The sequence below is a fragment of the Mobula birostris genome, chromosome 4 (genome assembly GCF_030028105.1).
Source record: "Mobula birostris isolate sMobBir1 chromosome 4, sMobBir1.hap1, whole genome shotgun sequence".
Taxonomy (NCBI): domain Eukaryota; kingdom Metazoa; phylum Chordata; class Chondrichthyes; order Myliobatiformes; family Myliobatidae; genus Mobula; species Mobula birostris.
The window spans coordinates 1,943,972-1,968,420 of record NC_092373.1 but is presented as its reverse complement, the minus strand read 5'-3'; the positions used below and the strand labels follow the sequence as shown (position 1 = coordinate 1,968,420).

The following is a 24,449-nucleotide window of genomic DNA, read 5'->3' as shown; positions in this document are numbered from 1 at the left end:
ATTAGTCAGGTCTAATTTGGACAATTGTATGCAGGTTTGCTCACCTACCGACAGAAAAGATCAAACAAGGTTGAAAGAGTACAGAGAAAATTTACAAGGATGTTGTCGGGTATGGAGGACCTGAGTTATTAGGAAAGACTGAATGGGTTAGGATCTTATTCTTCAGAACGTAGAAGATTGAGAGGAGATTTGATGGAGGTGTACATAATTATGAGGGGTATAGATAGGATAAACACAAGCAGGATTTTCCCACTGAGGTTGGGTGGGAATAAAACCAGAGGTCATGGGTTAAGGGTGAAAAGTGAAATGTTTAAGTGGAACATGAGAGGGAACTTCTTCACTCGGAGGGAGTTGAGAGTGTGGAACAAGAAGTCAGCACAAGTGGTGGATGTGGGTTCGATTTCAACATTTAAGACAAATGTACATGGATAGCAGGGGTATAGTCCAGGTGCAGGTCGATGGGAGTAGGCAGATTAATAGTTCAACATGAACTAGATGGGCTGAAGTGCCTGTTTCTCTGCTGTAGAGTTCTATAATTATGTCATTATATACATTTTCTTGCAGGCTGTAACAGTAAGTACAAACAGCCATTAGTAATAAATAAATACATGATAAATATCAAGAAGATGAGGTGAAGAGTCTTTGAAAGTGAGTCCATAGGTTGTGGCAACAGTTCAGTGTTGGGGTGTAACGTTGAGTGATGTTCTCCCCTCTGGTTCAAGATTTGATGGTTGAGGGGTAATAATAGAGCCCTGTGGAACAGCACCAGTCACCAGCAGCCAGTCAGAAAAGGCTCCCTTTATTCACACTCTTTGCTTCTGACATTCAACAACTGCTTTATCCATGCTAGAATCTTTCCTGTGCTCATGGGCTCATAGTTGTTAAGCAGCCTTCTTAAAATCAAAAGTCAAAGGCCTTCTGAAAATCCAGGTACACAACATTAACAAATTCTCCTTTGCCTAACCTGCTTGTTATTTCTTCAAAGAATTCCAACTGATTTGTCAGGCAAGACTTTTCCTTGAGAAAACCATGTTGACTACAGCCTATTTTATCCTGAAAGATCATTACTAATGCCTCCACAATCTCTTCAGCCACCTCTTTCACAATCATGGGGTGTCTACCATCTGGTCCACCTTATGAGAATAGGTTGAGTGAACTCGGCCTTTTCTCCTTGGAGCGGCGGAGGATGAGAGGTGACCTGATAGAGGTGTATAAGATGATGAGAAGCATTGATTGTGTGGATAGTCAGAGGCTTTTTCCCAGGACTGAAATGGCTAACATGAGAGGCACAGTTTTAGGGTACTTGGAAGCAGGTACAGAGGAGATGTCAGGGGTAAGTTTTTACATAGAGAGTGGTGAGTACATAGAATGGGCTGCTGGCGATGGTGGTGGAGGCAGATACGATAGGGTCTTTTACGAGACTCCTGGATAGGTACATGTATCTTAGAAAAATAGAGGACTGTGGGTAACCCAAGGTAATTTCTAAAGTAAGTACATGTTCGGCACATCCTTGTGGGCCGAAGGGCCTGCATTGTGCTGTAGTTTGCTATGTTCTATGTTTCTAACCGCTGATATCAGACTGACTGGCCTATAGTTTCCTTTCTTCTGCCTCTCTCCCTTGAAGACTAGAGTGATATTTGCAATTTTCCAGTCTTCCAGAACCATGCCAGAGTCTAGTGACTCCTGAAAGATCAGTACTAATGCCTCCACAATCTCTTCAGTCACCTCTTTCATAACCGTGGGGTGTACACCAACTGGTTCAGGTGACTTATCTACCTTCAGACCTGTAAGTTTCCCAAGAACCTTCTCCCTAGTAATGGCAACCTCACACACTTACGACTCCTGACTCTCTCGAACATGAGAAAAAACAGTTCCTTTCCCCAAGCAGTAAGGCTGATCCACACCTCCACCCGCTAGCCCACCCCTCCACACCCCCAGGCACCACGACTTTATCATTTCCTGTTGGGGTCGGTGTTGGGGCTGTTTCTCTTTACATCGTAAGTCAGTGATTTGGATGATGAAACTGAAAGCTTTGTGGCCCAGTTTGTGGATGATGTGAAGATAGCTGGAGGGGCAGGTCGTTTTGAGGAAGTAGAGAGGCTACAGAAGGACTTAGACAGATTAGGGGAATGGGCAAAGAAGTGACAGATGAAATATAGTGTCAGGAAGTGTATGGTCATGCACTTTGGTAGAAGAAATAAAAGCATACACCATTTTCTAAACAGGGAGAAAATGAGAAAGTCCTAGGTGCACAGGGATTTGGGAGTCCTTGTGTAGGATCTCCTGAAGGTTAATTTGCAGGTTGAGTTGGTGGTGAAGAAGGCAAATAGAATGTAAGCTTTCATTTTGAGAGAATGTAATGCTGAGGCTGTATAAGGCATGGGTGAGTCCTCACTTGCAGTATTGTGAGCAGTTTTGGGCACCTTATTTAAGAAAGGATCAGTCTACAAGCCATGCCACTCAGGGACTTGGGCGATATTTTTTTGTGACTGTATGTTTCTCTGCTATTGTGACTAGATGTGCTGTGTGCTGTGTGATGTTGGTGCTGTGCTTCGCTCTTGGCCTCGGAGGAACACGGTTTTGTTTGGCTGTATTCGTGCGCATGATTGAATGACAATTAAACTTAAACTTGAAGTTCATAGTAGTGCTCTTATGCCTGATGGCCTTTTGGTCAACGTACCTCACAGCGATAACACTGGACATGGAAATCACGGTCGAGAGCCACGATGCGCACTGTTTCCTCCTGACCCTCAGCGGGCATGATGGGTTCAGCACACACAGAGCAGCGTGGAGCGAACTTCCTGCAGGGGTGACAGACAGCGGGTTAAAGCACAGAGTGGAGCTCAGCGGGTTGCTACCTTAGGCACCACGGTAGCATGGCGGTCAGCGCAACGCAGTTACAGCTTGGACCGTCAGAGTTCTGAGTTCAACTCCGGCGTCCCTTTTATGGAGTCTGTTTGTTAAAGGTTTGTTTGGAGTTTGTTTGGTAAAAGGAACAATAGCGTGGACGATTTCCTAAATGGGGAGAAGGTTCAAACATCAGAGGTGCAGAGAGACTTAGGAATCCTCGTCCAAGACTCCCAGAAGGTTATTTTACAGTTGAGACTGTGGTGAAGAAGTCAAATGCAATGTTGGCATTTATTTCAAGGGGGATAGAATATAAAAGCAAGGAGATAATGCTGAGCCTTTATAAGACACTAGTCAGGCTGCATTTAGAGTATTGTCATCAGTTTTGGGCCCCAAATCATGGAAAAAGATGAGATTATGAACAGATGGACTGAGTATATTCAGGAATTGTTTGAAGACGATCGAAGTGAAAAACCAGAAATTAAGAAAAACATTGAAGGTCCAAGTATTTTAAAATCTGAAGTTCATAATGCAATAAATAAGATGAAGAAAGGAAAGGCAGCAGGTCCTGATGAATTAGTAATAGAACAAATTATTGCCCTTGAAGATTATGGAATTGAAAAAGTTACTGATTTAATCAATGACATTTATGAGACTGGAATAATACCAGAAGAGATGAAAAAATCAGTATTTATCACTGTTCCAAAGAAACCTGGAGCAATAGAATGTGAATTACATAGGACCATAAGTTTAATGAGTCATATCACCAGGATATTTCTAACAATTTTGATGACGAGAGCTAAAAGTAAGATACAAGCTGAAATAGGTAAAGAACAATGTGGTTTGTGAAAGACAAAGGAACAAGAAACACAATATTGATGTTAAAGATACTATCAGAATGAGCTATTCAAGTTCAAAAAGATTTGTTTGTTTGTTTTATTGACTACACAAAAGCCTTTGATAAAGTGAAGCACAATAAGTTATTTGAGATATTACAGGAAACTCTAGATCTAGATTCGAAAGACCTCCGCCTAATCAGAAATCTGTACTGGGAACAAACTGCCGCTGTAAGAATAGATGGAGAAGTGAGTCAGTTTACGAAAATCAAGAGAGGCGTTAGACAAGGGTGTGTTTTCTCCCCTGATTTGTTTAATGTGTACAGTGAAACAATATTACAAAAAATAAGAGACACCTTGGAAATCAAAGTTGGCGGTGAAAACATCAATAATTTCAGATATACAGATGACACTGTGTTAATTGCCAGTACGGAGGAAGAACTACAAAACTTAATTGATATAGTTGTTGAAGAAAGTGCAAAAATGGGTCCATCTATCAATTGCAAAAAGACAGAATGTATGGTGATATCCAAAAAGAAGGAGAATCCTATCTGCAGGCTGAGAATAAATGGGGAAGACATAAAATAAGTACAGAACTTTTGCTACTTAGGAAGCTGGGTGACATAAGATGGCAGGTGCGACTTGGACATCAAAAGAAGAATAGAGATGGCAAAGGACACCTTTACGAGAATGAAGAGTTATACTGACCAATACTAAACTAGGCATGACAACCCACCTCAGAGTACTGAAATGTTATGTTTATCCAGTTATGTTACATGGATCAGAATGTTGGACAATATCTAGTAACATGAGGAAACGAATTGAAGCAGCAGAGATGTGGTTTTTGAGGAGGATGCAAAGAATATCATGGACGAAACGAATATCTAACGAGGATGTCATGAACAGAGCAAACACAAAAAGAGAAATAACGTATGAGATCATGAAAAGGCAACGTAATTTCATTGGACATGTGATTAGGAAAGAGAAGTTAGAATGTACGGTAATTATGGGGAAGATTGAAGGGAAGAAAGCAAGAGGAAGACAAAGACAAATAATGATGGAGACAGCAGCCAGAGAACTGGAAATGAATACCAATGAATTGATCCACTTGACCCAAAACAGGAGTATGTGGGCCATAGCAGTCAAAGCTCAAACTGGGCACGGCACCTGATGATGATAATGATGATGATGATGATGATCTCAGAAAGGACATGTTGTCATTGGAGAGAGTCCAGAGGAGGTTCACGAGGATGACTCCAGGAATGAAGAGGTTAACATATGAGGAACAGTTGGCAGTTTTGGGCCTGTACTCACTGGAAATTAGGAGAATGCAGAGAAATCTCATTGAAACCTACTGAATGTTGAAAGAACTAGATAGGGTGGATGTGGAGAAGATGTTTCCTATAGTGGGGTTATCCAAACTAGAGGGAACAGCTTTAAAACTGAGGGGTGACCCTTTAGAACAGAGTTGAGGAGGATTTTTAAAAATGACCTGGATGAGGAAGTGGAGGATGGGTTAGTAAATTTGCTGATGACACAAAGGTTGGGGGTGTTCTGGATAGTGTGGACGGCTGTCAGAGGTTACAGCAGGACATTGATAGAATGCAAAACTGGGCTGAGAAGTGGCAGATGGAGTTCAACCCAGATAAGTGTGAGGTGGTTCATTTTGGTAGGTCAAATACGATGGCAGAATATAGTATTAATGGTAAGACTCTTGGCAGTGTGGAGGATCAGAGGGATCTTGGTGTCCAAGTCCATAGGACACTCAAAGCTGCTGCGCAGGTTAACTGTGGTTAAGAAGGCATACAGTGCATTGGCCTTCATCAATCGTGGAGTTGAATTTATGAGCAGAGAGGTGATGTTACAGCTATATAGGACCCTGGAGTACTGTGCTCAGTTCTGGTCGCCTCACTACAGGAAGGATGTGGAAACCATAGAAAGAGTGCAGAGGAGATTTACAAGGATGTTGCCTGGATTGGGGAGCATGCCTTATGAGAATAGGTTGAGTGAACCTGGCCTTTTCGCCTTGGAGTGACAGAGGATGAGAGGTGACCTGATAGAGGTGTATAAGATGATGAGAGGCATTGATTGTGTGCATAGTCAGAGGCTTTTTCCCAGGGCTGAAATGGTTGCCACAAGAGGGCACAGGTTTAAGGTGGTTTGGAGTAGGTACAAAGGAGATGTCAGGGGTAAGTTTTTTTATGCAGAGAGTGGTGAGTGCGTGGAATGGGCTGCCGGCAACCGTGGTGGAGGTGGAGACGATAAAAGACTATTGGATAGGTACATGGAGCTTAGAAAAATAGAGGGCTGTGGGTAACCCTAGTAATTTCTGAGGTAGGGACATGTTCGCCACAACTTTGTGGGCCAAAGGGCCTGTATTGTGCTGTAGGTTTTCTGTGTTTCTATGATTTTTTTTAAGCCGGAGAATAGTGAATCTGTGGAATGCTGTGCCACAGACTGCGGTGGAGACCAAGTCCATGTGTATATTTAAAGCGGAAGTTGATAGTTTCTGATTGGTCAGGGCATCAAAGGTTATGGTGAGAAAGCATATGAATGGGGTTGAGCGGGATCCGGGATCAGCCATGATGGAATGGCAAGGCAGACTTGATGGGCTGAATGGCCTAATTCTGCTATGTTTTATGGTCTGCTCTCTGTGACCACGTGGATTTCTTCTGGGTGCTCTGGTTTCCTGTCACAGTCCAAAGATCTACCATTTGGTAGGTTAATTGGTAATTGTAAACTGTCCTGTGATTAGGCAAGGGTTAAATATGTGGGTTACTGGGCAGTGCAGCTCGAAATGCCAAAAGGGCTTATTCTACGCTGTACCGTCAGCTCCACACTTACTGGTACCAACAGATGCACACTCTGTGCAAACAGTCATGGTCACAGTGCACAGGATAAACAACAGGCTGAGGACATAGTGGGAGCTTCAGGGACCGGTTCTCAGTTCACCTCACAGAGGGCATGGGCCTATTATCAAAGAAAGGATGTGCTGACATTGGAGGTTCATGATAATAATCCCAGAAATGAAATGGTTAACAGCTGAGGTGCATTTGATGGCTCTGGGCCTGTATTCGCTGGAGTTTAAAAGAATGAAGGGGTATGTCATTGAAATCTACCAAATATTGAAAGGCCTAGATAGAGTGGATGTAAGGAGGATGTTTCCAATAATGGGTGGGCCTAGGATCAGAGGGCACAGCGTTAGAATAGATGGACATCCATTTAGAACAGAGATCACAAGGAGTTTCTTTACCAGAGGGTGATGAATCTGTGGAATTCATTGCCACAGATGACTGTGGAGGCCATGTCTTTGGGTATATTTAAAGCAGATCTTGACAGGTTCTTGATTAGTCAGGGTATCAAAGGCTACATGGAGAGGGCAGGAGAATGGGGTTGAGAGGGATAATAAATCAGCCATGATGAAATAGCGGAGCAGACCCAATGGACCAAATGACCTAATTCTTCTCCTATGTCTTAAGGAATACTGGTGTCTATCACTTAAGAACTCAATGTTTTCCCAATGATATTAAATGCATTAGAAATGCAGATTCATCCACCAACATAGGGGACATATTTATCCAGAGAGAGTCGGCAACATCAGAGATTGTACTCCAGGGAGAGTTGGTGTATCTGGGACTCTACCTGAGGGAGAGTCGGTACATTAGAGACTGCATCCCAGGGGAGAGTTGGTATATCAGCAAATGTACCTCGGGCAGAGTTGGTACATCAGGGACTGTACCCCCGGGGAGAGTCGATACAACGGGACCTTGTGCAAGATCTGGTCTCTGGTTTGTCTTCCTTCCCGAGGGATATTGGTGAGGAGGGGAGGGCGGATGGAACTGACAGGGTGGGGGCTATGTCCTGTAACTTGGTGAAATAGGAGCCAGAAACTGTGCACAAACATTTCACATGTCTCAGATCCCAGTTGCTGGTCTGGTAGAGACGACCTTTATTCCTCACAAATGCATCAAAACAGAGTGAAATATGTTGTTGGTGACAATGCCCAAAACAGGCTAGTGATGTGCTGGGGCAGCCACAAATAACCATCATATTTCCAGCACCAGCATTTTGCCCACAGCGCACGAACACAACCCTGTTACAGCTGTCAATTCCAGAGTCCTCTCCAAGCAAGTTGGTACTTTCCTTCCGGTGTGTGCGTGGCTTTGCTCTGTGTGCTCTGCTTTCCTCCCAGAACAGATCAGCTTGTCATTGTAAATCAGGTTTGGGTTAAATTAGTGGGTTTCTGGATGAAGCAGCCCGAAGGGCCTCTTCTGTTCTAAATAAATTGGGGCGTAAAGATAGAGTAAATGCAAGCAGGCTTTTTCCACCCAGCTTGGGTAAGACTAGAACGAGAGGTCATGGGTTAAGGGTGAAAAATGAATGTTAAAGTGGAACATGAGGGAAATCTTGTTCACTCAGGGTGGTAACAGTGTGGAGAATGAATTGATCATACAGACAGGAACATGAATTGATCATACAGACTGGAATAGGAATTGGTCGTACAGACTGAAGCAGAAATTGAACTCAGACTGAAGCAGGATTTGATCATACTTTATACTTTATTGTCACCAAACAATTGATACTATAACGTACAATCCTCACAGTGAAATTTGATTCTGCGCTTCCCGCTCCCTGGATTACAAATATTAAATATTAAAAATAGTAAAAATTGGTAAATATTAAAAATTTAAATTATACATCATAAACCAAAAATAGAAAAATAGAAAGTAAGGTAGTACAAAAATACCGAGAGGCAGGTCCGGATATTTGGAGGGTACGGCCTAGATCCGGGTCAGGATCCGTTCATCAGTCTCATCACAGTTGGAAAGAAGCTGTTCCCAAATCTGGCCGTATGAGTCTTCAAGCTCCTGAGCCTTCTCCCGGAGGGAAGAGGGACGAAAACTGTGTTGGCTGGGTGGGTCGTGTCCTTGATTATCCTGGCAGCACTGCTCCAACAGCGTGCGGTGTAAAGTGAATCCACAGACGGAAGATTGGCTTGTGTGATGTGCTACGCCATGTTCACGATCTTCTGCAGCTTCTTTTGGTCTGGGACAGGACAATTTCCATACCAGGCTGTGATGCACCCTAGAAAAATGCTTTCTACGGTGCATCTATAAAAATTAGTGAGGATTTTAGGGGACAGGCCAAATTTCTTTAGTTTTCTCAGGAAGTAAAGGTGGGCCTTCTTGGCAGTGAACTCTGCTTGGTTGGACCAAGTCAGGTCATTTGTGATATTGACCCCGAGGAACTTAAAGCTTTTGACCTGTTCCACTTGCGCACCACCGATGTAAATTGGGTCCTGTGGTCCGCTACTCCTTCTGAAGTCAACAACCAATTCCTTCATCTTGCTGACGTTGGGGGATAGGTTATTGTCTTTGCACCATGCCACCAGGTTCTTAATTTCCTCTCTGTACTCAAACTCATCATTACCTGAGATATGGCCTACAATTGTTGTGTCATCAGCAAACTTATATATTGAGTTCGATGGAAACTAGGCTACACAATCATGGGTGTATGGTGAGTACAGCAGGGGGCTGAGTACACAGCCTTGTGGGGCACCGGTGCTCAGAGTGATTGTAGAGGAGAGCTTGTCCCCTATTTTTACAGCCTGGGTCCTGTCTGTGAGGAAGTTGAAGTTCCAGCTGCAGATCTGAGTGCTAAGGCCCAGGTTCCGGAGCTTAGGAATCAATTTATTTGGAATGATGGTATTAAAGGCAGAGCTGTAGTCAATGAAAAGGAGCCTTACGTATGCGTCTTTATTCTCCAGGTGTTCTAGGGAGGAATGTAGGGCCAGAGAGATGGCATCTGCCGTTTACCTGTTGCTCCGGTAAGCGAATTGCAAAGCGTCGAGGTTGACCGGTAGGCTGTGGTTGATGTGTGCCATAACCAATCTCTCCAAGCACTTCATAGCAATTGATGTCAGAGCCACAGGTCGATAGTCATTCAGGCATGCCACCTTGCTCTTCTTCGGCACCGGGATTATCATTGCCTTCTTAAAACACAAGGGGATCTGAGACTGAAGCAAGGAGCAGTTGAAGATGTCAGCAAACACTCCAGCTAGCTCGCTTGCACAGGCCCGGAGAACCCGTCCTGGGACGCCATCTGGGCCTGTTGCCTTCCTTGGATTTATCTTCAGGAAGGCCCTTCTAACGTCCTCCTCGGTGACGATGAATCTCGATGCCACCAGGTCTGGTTCATCCGGAGGGAGCGGGACGCTCCTCTTCCGTTCGAATCTTGCGTAGAATACGTTAAGTTCGTCAGGAAGAGAAGTGCCACAGTTATTGATATTCCCAGCCTTTTCTTTGTGCCCAGTGATCTCATTTAGACCCTGCCATAGTCTACTGGCATCCCTCTGGTTAGCCTGGGCTTCCAACTTGGCTCGATATTGCCTTTTGGCGCCCTTAATGGCTTTCCAGAGTTCACACCTGGGTTCCATGTAGCGACTGGTATCCCCGGACCTAAAAGCCGCAGCTCTAGCCTTTAATAGGGGCTTGACCTCATAATCCATCCAAGGTTTCCGGTTAGGGAAAACCCGGATCGTCTTGCGAGACACACAGTCCTCCGTGCATTTCCAGATAAAGTCTGTAACAGCTCATCGAGGTCAGCTGCCGAGTCCTTGAATACTAACCAGTCCACCGATTCAAAGCAGTCACGGAGGATCTCATCCGTTTCCTCCGTCCAACGCGACACTACTTTTGACACCATGACCTCCCGATTCAGTTGCTGTTTGTAAGCCGGGAGGAGAAGTACGGCCTGATGGTCCGATTTTCCGAAGTGAGGTCGTGGGAGGGAACGGTAGGCATCCTTGACTGCTGTGTAGCAGTAGTCAAGTATATTTCGGCCTCTAGTGGGGCAGGAGACGTGAATTAGACAGGAATCATGCAGAGAGGAGCAGGAATTGAATGTACAGACTGGAACAGGAATTGGTCACACAGACTGGAACAGGAATTGATCGTACAAACTGGAGCAGGAATTGATCGTACAGACTGGAGCAGGAATCGATCGAACAGACTGGAGCAGGAATCGATCGTACAGACTGGAACAGGAATTGATCGTACAGACTGGAACGGGAATTGATCACACAGACTGGAGCAGGAATCGATCACACAGACTGGAGCAGGAATCGATCATACAGACTGGAGCAGGAATCGATCGTACAGACTGGAACGGGAATTGATCACACAGACTGGAGCGGGAATCGATCGTACAGACTGGAACTGGAATCGATCACACAGACTGGAGCAGGAATTGACCGTACAGACTGGAGCAGGAATTGATCATACAGACTGGAGCAGGAATTGATCATACAGACTGGAACAGGAATTGATCGTACAGACTGGAACAGGAATTGAACTCAGATTGGTGAATTAAAGTGTAACGCTGACAGCTACGCTGCGGTGCTGCCACTGTGGTACTCGTTGTTGCAGTAATTGTCCATCTTACAGTAGCTGTTCGTCAAAAGCCGCTCCCTCGTTCCCGCTAGGGATCGGCCTGTTTAAGGAGCACTGCAGCCCCTCCCACTAGCTGCCGTGTAGCACAGAAACCATGTGCTGTCTGGGTCGCAATGCCGTGGAAGCAGTGAACATCAGAGTGTGCTGCAGTGCAGAGGTCTCGAGCACACACTTCGGATTAGTATTCGCCGCAGTGTTTACCTTTGGTGTGTGTCTTGTCCTGCCACTTCACACACTCCGTTTGGATAAGCATTTATAACTAAGTGTAACTTGAAGGCTTCACTGAATACCTGATGTCTGTCTTGTCCTCTAAATAAATAATGAACATACTTACCGAGAGTGAGTGTGAAACGTGTAAAGCTGGTTGCCAGAGAAGCGGCTGGTGGCTGTGGTACTCACTTGTGGAAGTCCTGGATGCAGTGGATCTGGTTGCTGGAGTCCACAGTGAAGGGGATGCCGTCCAGACTGCGGTGACACACCACACAGGTGAAGCACTGTGGGTGAAAGGCCCGGCCGGTCGCCCGAAGGATGCGCTCCATGATCGGCTTCGAGCAGACGCTGCACTGTTCCAGAGTGCTCTGTGCAGGAGAGAACACCCACTCAGAATCACAGAACATTACCGCACAGTACACACCCTTGGGCCCACAAAGTTAGGTCAAACTTTTAACCTGCTCCCTTCTCTCTCACATACCCCTCCATTTTTCCAGCATTCATGTGTCTATCTAAGAGTGTCTTAAATGTGCCTAACGTATCTGCCTCAAATTTCACCAAGTGTCGACTGAAAGAGGAAACCACAGGTCCGTCAGCCAGATCTCTTTGGGGAAATCAGACGTGGAGAGGGTCAGCATCTTTAAATTCCTTGCTGTTATTATTTCAGAGGGCCTGTCCTGGGCCAGCACATAACTGCCATTATGAAGAAAGCACAGCAGCTCATCTACTTCCTCAGGAATTTGTGAATATTCAGAATGTCATATAAAACTTTCACTAATTTCAATAGACATGGTAGAAAGTGCACTGACTGGTTGCATCAAGGCTTTGTGTAGCAACAGCGATGCCTGTGAATGGAAAAGCTGAAGGAAGTAGTGGATACAGCCCAGTCCTTCACAGGTGAAGTCCTCCACACCATTGAGCACATTGACAAGAGACACTGTCACAGGAAAGCAGCATCCACCATCAGGGATCTCCCAGCATCCCAGACCCGCATCAGCAAGTTCAGAAACAATTATCACCCCTCAAACATCAGGCTGTTGAACCAGAGGGGATAACTTCACTTAACTTCCCTCACCCCATCGCTGAACTGTTCCCACAACCTATGGATTCACTTTCAAGGACTCTTCATCTCATGTTCTTGATATTTACAGCTTATTTATTTATTATTATTACCCTTTTTTCTCACTTTTCTATTTGCAGAGTTTGTGGTCTTTTGCAGATTAGCTGTTTGTTCTGTTGGGTGAGGTCTTTGACTAGATGATCATAAGACCTAGGAGCAGAATTAGGCCATTCAGCCCATCGAGTCTGCTTGGCCATTCCATCATGGCTGATCCCGGATCCCACTCAACCCCATACATCTGCCTTCTCGCTATATCCTTTGATGCCCTGACCAATCAGGAAACGACCAAATTCTGCCTTAAGTATATGCACAGACTTGGCCTCACCACAGTCTGTGGCAGAGCATTCCACAGATTCAGTACTTTCCGGCTAAAAATATTCCTCCTTACCTCTATTCTGAAAGGTCACCCCTCGATTTTGAGGCTGTGCCCTCTAGTTCTGGATATCCCACCATAGGAAACATCCTCTCCACATCCACCCTATAAAGTCCTTTCATTGATTCCATTGTGTTTCTTTATTACGAATGCCTGCCAGAAGGTTGTATATGGTAATATGCATCTACTTTGATAATGAATTTACTTTCAACTTTGATCTATGGCCTCCACAGCTGCCTAGGGCCTTCAGTTTCTTAGACCATAAGAGCATAAAGTACAGGAGCAGAATTAGGCAATTTGGCCCATCAAGTCTGCTTCACCAATTGATCATGGCTGACCCAATTTTCCTCTCAGCCCAAATCTCTTGCCTTCGCCCTGTGACCCTTCATGCTCTGACCAATCAAGAGTCTATCAACCTCTGTCTTAAATATACATAAAGACTTGGGTTCCACAGCTGCCTGCGGCGAAGAATTCCACAGATTCATCACTCTCTGACAGAAATTCCTCCTTGTCTCTGTTCTAAACAGTCGCCCCTCTATTCTGAGGCTGTGTCCTCTGGTCTTAGACTCTCCCCCCATAGGAAACATCCTCCCCACATCCACTCTATCAAGGCCTTTTGTTATTTGATAGGTTTCAATTAGGTCACCCTTCATTCTTCTGAATTCCAGTGAATACAGGCCCAGAGCCATCAAACACTCTTCATATGACAAGCCATTCGATCCTGGAATCATTTTTGTGAACCTCCTTTGAACCCTAAACACTGGAAGACACTAGACAGTAGAATACTACAGCACAGTACAGGCCCTTCGGCCCTCAATGTTGTGCTGACCCATATATTCCTTTAAAAAAACGTACTAAACCCTCACTACCCCGTAACCCTCTATTTTTCTTTCATCCATGTGCCTGTCCAAGAAGCTCTTAAATACCCCTAATGTTTTAGCCTCCACCACCATCCCTGGCAAGTCATTCCAGGCACCGCAACCCTCTGTGTAAAAAAACTTACCCCTGATGTCTCCCCTAAACTTCCCTCCCTTAACTTTGTACATATGCCCTCTGGTGTTTGCTATCCGTGTCCTGGGGAACAGGTACTGGCTATCCACTCAACCTATGCCTCTCATTATCTTGTAGACCTCGATCAAGTCCCCTCTCATCCTTCAGTTTCAGTACATCCTTTCTAAGATAAAGGGCCCAAAACTGCTCACAATACTCCAAGTGAGGCCTCACCAGTACTTTCTAAAGTTTCAACATCATATCCTTGTATTTATATTCTAGTTCTCTTGAAATAAATGCTAACATTGCATTTGCCTTCCACACCAAAAAAGCAATCTGCAAATTAACCTTCAGGGAACCCTGCACAAGGACTCCCAAGTCCTTTTGCGCCTCAGATTTTTGAATGTTCTTTCATTTAGAAAATCATCTATGCTTTCATTTCTTCGACCAAAGTGCATGACCATACACTTCCCGACACTGTATTCCATCTGCCACTTCTTTGCCCATTCTCCTAATCAGTCTAAGTCAATATACAATAGACAATAGGTGCAGGAGTAGGCCATTCGGCCCTTCAAGCCAGCACTGCCATTCACTGTGATCATGGCTGATCATCCACAATCATTATCCAGTTCCTGCCTTATCCTCATAACCTTTGATTCCGCTATCTTTAAGAGCTCTATCCATCTCTTTCTTGAAAGCATCCAGAGACTTGGCCTCCACAGCCTTCTGGGGCAGAGCATTTCATATATCCACCACTCTCTGGGTGAAAAAGTTTTTCCTCAACTCCGTTCTGAATGGCCTACCCCTTATTCTTAAACTGTGGCCTCTGGTTCTGGACTCACCCATCAGCGGGAACATGCTTCCTGCCTCCAGCGTGTCCAATCCCTTAATAATCTTATATGTTTCAATAAGATCCCCTCTCAGCCTTCTAAATTCCAGAGTATACAAGCCCAGTCGCTCCAACCTCTCGACATATGACAGTCCCGCCATCCCGGGAATTAACCCTGCGAACCTACGCTGCACTCCCTCAATAGCAAGAATGTCCTTCCTCAAATTTGGAGACCAAAATTGCATACAGTACTCCAGGTGTGGTTTCACCAGGGTCCCGTACAACTGCAAAAGGACCTCTTTGCTCTTATACTCAATTCCTCTTGTTATGAAGGCCAGCATGCCATTAGCTTTCTTCACTGCCTGCTGTACTTGCATGCTTGCTTTCAGTGACTGATGTACAAGAACACCTAGATCTCGTTGTGCTTCCCCTTTTCCTAACTTGACTCCATTTAGCTAATAATCTGCCTTCCTGTTCTTACCACCAAAGTGGATAACCTCACATTTATCCACATTAAACTGCATCTGCCCACTCACCCAGCCTGTCCAAGTCACCCTGCATTCTCATAACATCCTCCTCACATTTCACACTGCCTCCCAGCTTTGTGTCATCCTTTTGTAGCCCCTCTGCTCCCTCAAAACTTCCAGCCCCTCCACCTACCTTTGTATCATCCGCAAACTCCGCCATAAAGGAATCAATTCCGTCATCCAAAGCACTGACACATAACAGATCCCTGTGGATCACCACCGGTCACCGGCAGCCAGCCAGGAAAGGCTCCCTGTATTCCCACTCTCTGCCTCCTGCCAATCACCACTGCTTTATCCATGCTAGGATCTTTCCTGTAATACCATCAGCTCGTAGCTTGTTAAGCAACCTCATCTGTGGCACCTTGTCAAAGGCCTCCTGAAAATTCAAGTACACAACATCAACCAATTTTCCTTTGTCTACCCTGCTTGTTATTTCTTCAGAGAATTCCAACAGATACGCCAGGCAAGGTTTTCCCTTGAGGAAGCCACACTGACCATGGGCCCCAAGTACCCTAAGATATCATCCCTAACAATTGAATCCAACATTTTCCCAACCAAAAAACTAGGTAATAATAGAGATCTAGCAGATTATAAGGCTAGCAGGAAGGAGCTTAAAAATGAAATTAGGAGAGCCAGAAAGGGCCATGAGAAGGCCTTGGTGAGCAGGATTTAAGAAAACCCGAAGCCATTCTACAAGTATGTAAAGAGCAAGAGGATATGACATGAGAGCATAGGACCAATCAAGTGTGACAGTGGAAAAGTGTGTATGGAACTGGAGGAGATAGCTGAGGTACTTAATGAATACTTTACTTCAGTATTCCCCATGGAAAAGGATCTTGGCGATTGTAGGGATGACTTACAGCGGATTGAAAAGCTTGAGCATATAGACATTAAGAAACAGGACGTGTTGGAGCTTTTGGAAAGCATCAAGTTGGATAAGTCTCCAGGACCGGATGAGATGTATCCCAGGCTACTGTGGGAGGCGAGGAAGGAGATTGCTGAGCCTTTGGCAATGATCTTTGCATCATCAATGGGGATGGGAGCGGTTCCAGAGGATTGGGGGGTTGCAGATGTTGTTCCCTTATTCAAGAAAGGGAGTAGAGATAGCCCAGGAAATTATAGACTAGTGAATCGTACTTCAGTGTTTGGTAAGTTGATGGAAAAGATCTTGAGAGGCAAGATTTATGAACATTTAGAGAGGCTTAATATGATAAGGAATAGTCAGCATGGCTTTGTCAAGGGCAGGTCATGCCTTACGAGCCTGATTGAATTTTTTGAGGATGTGACTACACACGTTGTTGAAGGTAGAGCAGTAGATGTAGTGTATATGGAGTTCAGCAAGGCATTTGATAAGGTACCCCATGCAAGGCTCATTGAGAAAGTAAGGAGGCATGAGATCCAAGGGGTCATTGCTTTGTGGATCCAGAAATGGCTTTCCCACAAAAGGCAAAGAGTGGCTGTAGACAGGTCATATTCTGCATGGAGGTCGGTGACTAGCGGTGTGCCTCAGGGATCTGTTCTGGGACCCCTTCTCTTTGTGATTTTTATAAATGACCTGGATGAAGTAGTGGAGGGATGGGTTAGTAAATTTGTTGATGACACAAAGGTTGGGCCTGTTGTGGATAGTGTGGAGGGCTGTCAGAGGTTACAGTGGGACATCAATAGGATGCAAAACTGTACAGAGAAGTGGCAGATGGAGTTCAACCCAGATAAGTGTGAGGTGGTTCATTTTGGTAAGTCAAATATGATGGCAGAATATAGTAAGACTCTTGGCAGTGTGGAGGATCAGAGAGATCTTGGGGTCCAAGTCCATAGGACACTCAAAGCTGCTGCGCAGGTTGACTCTGTGGTTAAGAAGGCATACGGTGCATTGGCCTTCATCAACCGTGGGATTTACAAGGATGTTGATTGGATTGGGGAGCATGCCTTATGAGAATAGGTTGAGTGAAACTCGGCCTTTTTTCCTTGGAGCGACAGAGGATGAGAGGTGACCTGATAGAGGTGTATAAGATGATGAGAGGCATTGATCCTGTGGACAGTCAGAGGCTTTTTCCCAGGGCTGAAATAGCTAACAGGAGAGGGCACAGTTTTAAGGTGCTTGGAAGTAGGTACAGCGGAGATCTCAGGGGTAAGTTTTTTACAATGAGAGCAGTGAGTGCATGGAATGGGCTGCTGGCAAAGGTAGAGGAGGCGGATACGATGGGGTTTTTTAAGAGACTCCTAGATAGGTACATGGAGCTTAGAAAAATAGAGGGTTATGGGTAACCCTAGGTAATTTCTAAGGTAAGTACATGCTTGGCACAGCATTGTGGGCTGAAGGGCCTGTATTATGCTGTAGGTTTTCTATGTTCTCTGTTTCTAACCGTGATGTCAGACTAACTGGCCTATAGTTTCCTATAGTTCTCTCCCTTGAAGAGTGGAGTGACATTTGCAGTTTTCCAGTCTTCCAGAACCATTCCAGAATCTAGTGATTCTTGAAAGATCATTACTAATGCCTCCACAATCTCTTCAGTCACCTCTTTCAGAACCCTGGGGTGTACGTCATCTGGTCCAGGTGACTTGTCTACCTTCTCTTAATAATGGTAACTTCACACACTTTATGCTCCCTGGCACCTGGAACATTCACCATACTGCTAGTGCTTTCCACAGTGATGCTAAATACTTATTCAATTCGTCCACTATTTCCTTTTCCCCAAGTACTACTTCTCCAGCATCATTTTCCAGCAATCTGATATACACTGTTGCATCTCTTTTACACTATATGTAGCTGAAGAAACTTTTGGTATCCTGTTTAATATTGTTGGCCAGCTCACTTTTGTATTCCATCTTTACCATCTTCATTATTTTTTAGTTGCTTTCTGTTGGCTTTTAAAAGCTTCCCAATCCTCTAACTTCCCAACTATTTTTGCTCTATTATATGTCCTTTCTTTGGCTTTTATGTTGCCTTGACTTCTCTTGTTAGCCATGGTTGTGTCATTTTGCCTTTAGAATATTTCTTACCCTTTGTTATGTATATATATTGTGCTTTTTGAATTGCTTCCAGAAATTTCCACTATTGCTGTATTGCTGTCATCCCTGCCAGTGTTCTTTTCCAATCAATTCTGGCCAACTCCACTGTCATGCCTATGCATTTCCCTTTACATCACTGTAATACTGATACATCTGACTTTAGCTTTTCCTTCTCAAATTTCAGGATGAATTCAATCATATCTGTGGAATTCTCTGCCACAGGAAACAGTTGAGGCCAGTTCATTGGCTATATTTAAGAGGGAGTTAGATATGGCCCTTGTGGCTACGGGGGTCAGGGGGTATGGAGGGAAGGCTGGGGCAGGGTTCTGAGTTGGATGATCAGCCATGATCATAATAAATGGCGGTGCAGGTTCGAAGGGCCGAATGGCCTACTCCTGCACCTATTTTCTATGTATGTTTCTAAGTAAGTTTCTATATTATGATCACTTACCCCTGAGAGGATACCTTTTCCCACATCCCAAAGACGTATGGGTTGGTAGGTTATCTGGCTGATGTAGAAAGACTGTTAAGGTGTAAGTGAGTGCTGTCAGAGTTGAGTGGAGAATGGGTTAGAACATAGAACACTACAACACTCACTTTCAAATAGAGAAAGCTTGGAGACAGTGTGTGAGGGAGGATAGGCAGGTGATAGAGAAGGAACGCACTCAGACCAATGATTGAGATGTGTCTATTTTAACGCAAGGAGTATTGTGAAAAAAGTGGATGAGCTTAGAGCGTGGATCAGTACTTGGAGCTGTGATGTGGTGGCCATTTCAGAGACCTGGATGGCTCAGGGACAGGAATGGTTACTTCAAGTGCCGGGTTTTAAATGTTTCAGAAAGGACAGGGAGGGAGGCAAAAGAGGTGGGGGCATGGCACTGTTGATCAGAGATAGTGTCACGGCTGCAGAAAAGGTGGACGTCATGGAGGGATTGTCTACGGAGTCTCTGTGGGTGGAGGTTAGGAACAGGAAGGGAGCAATAACTCTACTGGGTGTTTTTTATAGACTGCTGAATAGTAACAGGGATATTGAGGAGCAGATTGGGAAACAAATCCTGGAAAGGTGTAGTAATAGCAGAGTTGTGGTGGTGGGAGATTTTAATTTCCCAAATATCAATTGGCATCTCCCTAGAGCAAGGGGTTTAGATGGGGTGGAGTTTGTTAGGTGTGTTCAGGAAGGTTCCTTGACACAATATGTAGATAAGCCTATAAGGATAGGCTCTTGATTTGGTCTTGGGAAATGAACCTGTTCAGGTGTCAGATCTCTCAGTGGGAGAGCATTTTGGAGATAGTGATCACAATTCTATCTCCTTTACAATAGCATTGGAGAGAGATAGGAACAGACAAGTTAGAAAAGCATTTAATTGGAGTAAGGGGAATTATGAGGCTATCAGGCCTCATAATTGGAAGCTTAAATTGGAAACAGATGTTCTCAGGGAAGGTACGGAAGAAATGTGGAAACGTTCAGGGGATATCTGTGAGGGGTTCTGCATAGGTACGTTCCAATGAGACAGGGAAGTTATGATAGGGTACAGGAACACTGTGTACAAAGGCTGTAGTAAATCTGGTCAAGAAGAAAAGCAAAGCTTACGAAAGGTTCAGAGAGCTAGGTAATGTTGGAGATCTAGAAAATTATGAGGGTAACAGGAAGGAGCTTAAGAAGGAAATTAGGAGAGCCAGAAGGGGCCATGAGAAGGCCTTGGCAGGCAGGATTGAGGAAAACCCCGAGGCATTCTACAAGTATGTGAAGAGCAAGAGGATAAGACGTGAAAGAATAGGACCTATCAAGTGTGGCAGTGGGAAAGTGTGTATGGAACTGGAGGAAATAGCAGAGGTACTTAATGAATACTTTACTTCAGTATTCACTATGGAAAAGGATCTTGGTGATTGCAGTGATGACTTGCAGCGGACTGAAAAGCTTGAGCATGTAGATATTAAGAAAGAGAATGTGCTGGAGCTTTTGGAAAGCATCTAGTTGGATAAGTCGCTGGGACCGGATGAGATATACCCTAGGCTAGTGTGCGAGGTGAGGGAGGAGATTGCTGAGCCTCTGGCAATGATCTTTGCATCATCAATGGTGACGGGAAAGATTCTGGAGGATTGGAGCGTTGCAGATGTTATTCCCTTATTCAAGAAAGGGAGTAGAGAATAGCCCAGGAAATTATAGACCAGTGAATCGTACTTCAGTGTTTGGTAAGTTGATGGAAAAGATCTTGAGAGACAGGATTTATGAACATTTGGAGGGGTATAATATGATTAGGAATAGTCAGCATGACTTTGTCATGGGCATATTGCGCCTTAGGAGCCTGAATGAATTTTTTGAGGATGTGACTAAGCAGATTTATGAAGGAAGAGCAGTAAATGTAGTGTATATGGATTTCAGCAAGACATTTGATAAGGTACCCCATTCAAGGCTCATTGAGAAAGTAAGGAGGCATGGGATCCAAGGGGACATTGCTCTGTGGATCCAGAACTGGCTTGCCCACAGAAGGCAAAGAGTGGTTGTAGACTGGTCATATTCTGCATGGAGGTCAGTGACCAGTGGTGTGCCTCAGGGATCTGTTGTGGGACCCCTACTTTTCGTGATTTTTATAAATGACTTGGATGAGGAAGTGGAAGTGGAGGGATGGCTTAGTAAGTTCGCTGATGAGACAAAGGTTGGGGGTGTTGTGGATAGTGTGGAGAGCTGTCAGAGGTTACAGTGGGACATTGATAGGATGCAAAACTGGGCTGAGAAGTGGCAGATGGAGTTTAACCCAGGTAAGTGTGAAGTGGTTCATTTCGGTAGGTCAGATATGATGGCAGAATATAGTATTAATGGTAAGATTCTTGGCAGTGTGGAGGATCAGAGTGATCTTGGGGTGCGAGTCCATAGGACACTCAAAGCTGCTGCGCAGGTAGTCAGAGGCTTTTTCCCAGGGCTAAAGTGGTTGCCACAAGAGGACACAGGTTTAAGGTGCTGGGGAGTAGGTACAGAGGAGATGTCAGTGGTAAGTTTTTTACACAGAGAGTGGTGAGTGCGTGGAATAGGCTGCTGGCAACGGTAGTGGAGGTGGATACGATAGGGTCTTTTAAGAGACTTTTGGATAGGTACATGCAGCTTAGAAAAATAGAGGGCTATGGGTAACCCTAGGTAATTTCTAAGGTAGGGACATGTTTGGCACGGCTTTGTGGGCTAAAGGGCCTGTATTGTGCTGTAGGTTTTCTATGTTTCTATGTTTGTAGCACACTACAGAGCCTACAGCTCACAATATCATGCTTACTCTGTGATCAATCTAAACCTTTCCTCCTGCATACACTCCACATTTCTATTATCCATCTGCCTATCCCTGGCTGGGCTTTCCACTCACCTATCACTCCGTGCACAGAGCAGACCCTGTCATCTCCTGATACTTTCCTCAACTCACCTTAGATTCTAAGGCTTAGAACTGTTCCCGCTCGTAATTAGCCATTTCTGATCTGGGGAAAATGGCTCTGGCTGTCCATCCAATATATGGCTCTTATCTGCACCTCTCAAGTCATCTCTCACCCCGCTTCACTCCAAAGGGAAAACCCCCGGCTCACTCAGCCAATCCTCATAAGACATGCTGTCCAATCCAGGCAGCACTCTGGTACTGTAATTCTCTTCTGCACCTTCCCTGAAGCTTCCACATCCTTCCTATAGTGACTAACCACAAGTGTCTAACTTTCTGTGCATCCATATTGTTGAGTGATCACGACAAGCATGGCAACATTACCTTCAGTACTGGCTGAAAGCTAAATTTATTTAATAAAGCAAAGGAAGTTGTTCAACAAAGATTTAATTAGATGTGATCAGTCGGTGAGCAAACTCTAACAACATGTTTCCTAGGAGTTGGTGAGGATTAATGTAATGAGACTGGGCAACGTGACTGTTCCAAGTTGGTAGATTGAACAAGATGGGGCAACAGTAAAAGGGATGAAAGAAAGCAGAAGTCAATAAAGTAAAGAATTTACCCTTCAGGGAAAGAGCTTGAATTAACACATAACATCTGAAGGTGATTGGAAAAGAAAAACTAAAACAATAGACAGGAGAAATTGTCCTTCCATTGATGTGGAAAGTACAAATGCAGATTCATCAGCAACTTTCAAAAGAACTGAAATAATCAGAGAGCACTGAACACAGAACAGTACGGTACAGGATCAGGCCATTCGGCCCACAATGCACAGTACAGGATCAGGCCATTCAGCTCACAATGTACAGCACAGAAACAGGCCATTTGGCCCACAATATATAGTACAGGATGGGGCCATTTGGCCCACAATGTACAGCACAGGACCAGGCCATTCGGCCCACAATGTACAGTACAGGATCAGGCTATTCGGCCCACAATGTACAGTACAGGGACAGACCCTTTGTCCCATAACGTACAGCACAGGAACAGGCCCATTGGCTCGCTATGTTGTGACGAACCAATTAAATTTGTAATCACATAGCTAACTAAACTAATATCTTCTGCCTACACAATGTCCCTATCCTGTCTAAACCTCTCTAAAAAGTCTCTGTCCTGGGCCAATCCTTTAGCCTTTCAAGGTGTGGCTCATCGAAGGTCTTTCCTTTCCCAGGGAAGAGCCTCTGTTGGCCTTTCTGAGGCTCGGGGCTTCTATGGGCGGGATTGCTCGCCCCATGCCAACTCTTCTCTTTTTGGGACAGTCCATGGCAGAGTTGCACACCAGTCTGTTTGCAGTTTAATCTGTGAGAGATGGAGGTGACGTCAGATCCTCTGTAACTGTACCCAGGGCTGAAGAGACTGCGCTCTGTTCTTGAGGCTTTGCTACCCTTGAGAAGGTGAAGAACTCCCTCAGCTGGTTGTTTCAGAGAACATTGAAATATTCAGCTTGGTTTCTCTGGGCAGATGGGGCTCATCAGCTATGGTTGGCAGCTCACCTTGAAGGAAAACTCTGATCGCAAATGTCTGCTGCCAAGCACCTAAACCCATTCATGGGGAAGGCTTTGGGAGTAAACCCCAAGGGAAAAATCCACCTACGACAGTCCTACACTGAGCTCAACACTGGTGGCAATTCCTGTGATGCTGCTGGTGCCAAACAGTATCAGCCTCTGCCGTTTCTTTTGTCCCAACATATCGATGTAGTTACAGAGAGGGGAGGTCAGGGCTACACTTCATAGGGAGATTGGGCATGTCAACAAATACACTCAAAAACCTCTACAGTTGTACCCTGGAGAGCATTCCGACAGGCTGCATCACTGTCTGGTATGGAGGGGCTACTGAACAGGACTGAGGGAAGCTGCAGAGGGTTGTAAATCTAGTCAGCTCCATCTTGGGCACTAGCCTACAAAGTACCCAGGACAGCTTCAGGGAGCGGAGTCTCAGAAAGGCAGCGTCCATTATTAAGGACCCCCAGCACCCAGGGAATGCCCTTTTCTCACTGTTACCATCAGGTAGGAGGTACAGAAGCCTGAAAGCACACACTCAGTGATTCAGGAACAGCTTCTTCCCCTCTGCCATTGGATTCCTGAATGGACTTTGAAGCTTTGGACACTACCTCACTCTTTTAATATATATTATTTATGTTTTTGCACAATTTTAATCTATTCAATAGGCATATACTGTAATTTATTTATTATTATTGTTTTTTCTCTCTGCTGGATTACGTATTGCATTGAACTGCTGCTGCTAAGTTAACAAATTTCACGTCACATGCCGGTGATAATAAACCTGATTCTGATTCATCGGCTGTGTGGAGAGGAAGCCTGCTGTATGGGCAACAACTTTCTCTCTATATTTTACTGCCCAGCCTTGCACGCTGGCTTGACAGTTAGGACGCAAGATCCATGGTTGAGCCCAAACAACAGAGGGCCTCTCTGGGTGGGGATTCACAGGCTGGATAAGTGCACCTGAGGGGGTTGTAGCCACTGGTTGCACTTCAGCCCCGCGCACCTCATATATGGGCACCCAGTACAGGGGGGATACGAGTCACTCAGGATCTACTGCTGGGCTTGCTCCTGGGCCTGCCCAAGACAGCCATTCATGGATCCAGACTACGGCCAGTCAAAGAACCCGCACGATCCAAATGCCGAACTTGGCCCTCTCCGGGGTTAGGTTAGTGTCTGGGTGTCCTTGGAGAGGGAGCAGGAGGACACCAGTAGCAATTGGTGGTTAGGATAGATTAGCAAGAGAAAGTTAAAGGAAGGCAAGGCCAAGTGCAGCAGCCATCGTCTGAGTGCTGACCTTCAGTCTTCATCGAACAGAGGCTTCAGTCGAGAGCAAAGCAAAGGA

General features: G+C 45.0%; 1 protein-coding gene and 1 long non-coding RNA gene across 8 annotated transcripts in view; one reads left to right on the top strand and one right to left on the bottom strand.

Annotated features, from left to right (window-relative positions):
• The window catches only part of LOC140196126 (lipoma-preferred partner homolog), a 477,606-nt gene that overhangs the window by 9,562 nt on the left and 443,595 nt on the right, over positions 1–24,449 (bottom strand). For all 7 annotated transcript variants that reach the window (XM_072254856.1, XM_072254853.1, XM_072254855.1 and 4 more), the window contains 2 exons: positions 11,534–11,712; positions 2,681–2,801 (listed from right to left, as the gene is read on the bottom strand). In XM_072254856.1, the coding sequence (XP_072110957.1) occupies positions 2,681–2,801; positions 11,534–11,712 (300 nt within the window). The remainder of the gene's footprint in view (positions 1–2,680; positions 2,802–11,533; positions 11,713–24,449) is intronic.
• The window catches only part of LOC140196127 (uncharacterized), a 74,361-nt gene that overhangs the window by 6,757 nt on the left and 43,155 nt on the right, over positions 1–24,449 (top strand). The gene's annotated exons all lie outside the window — the stretch shown is intronic.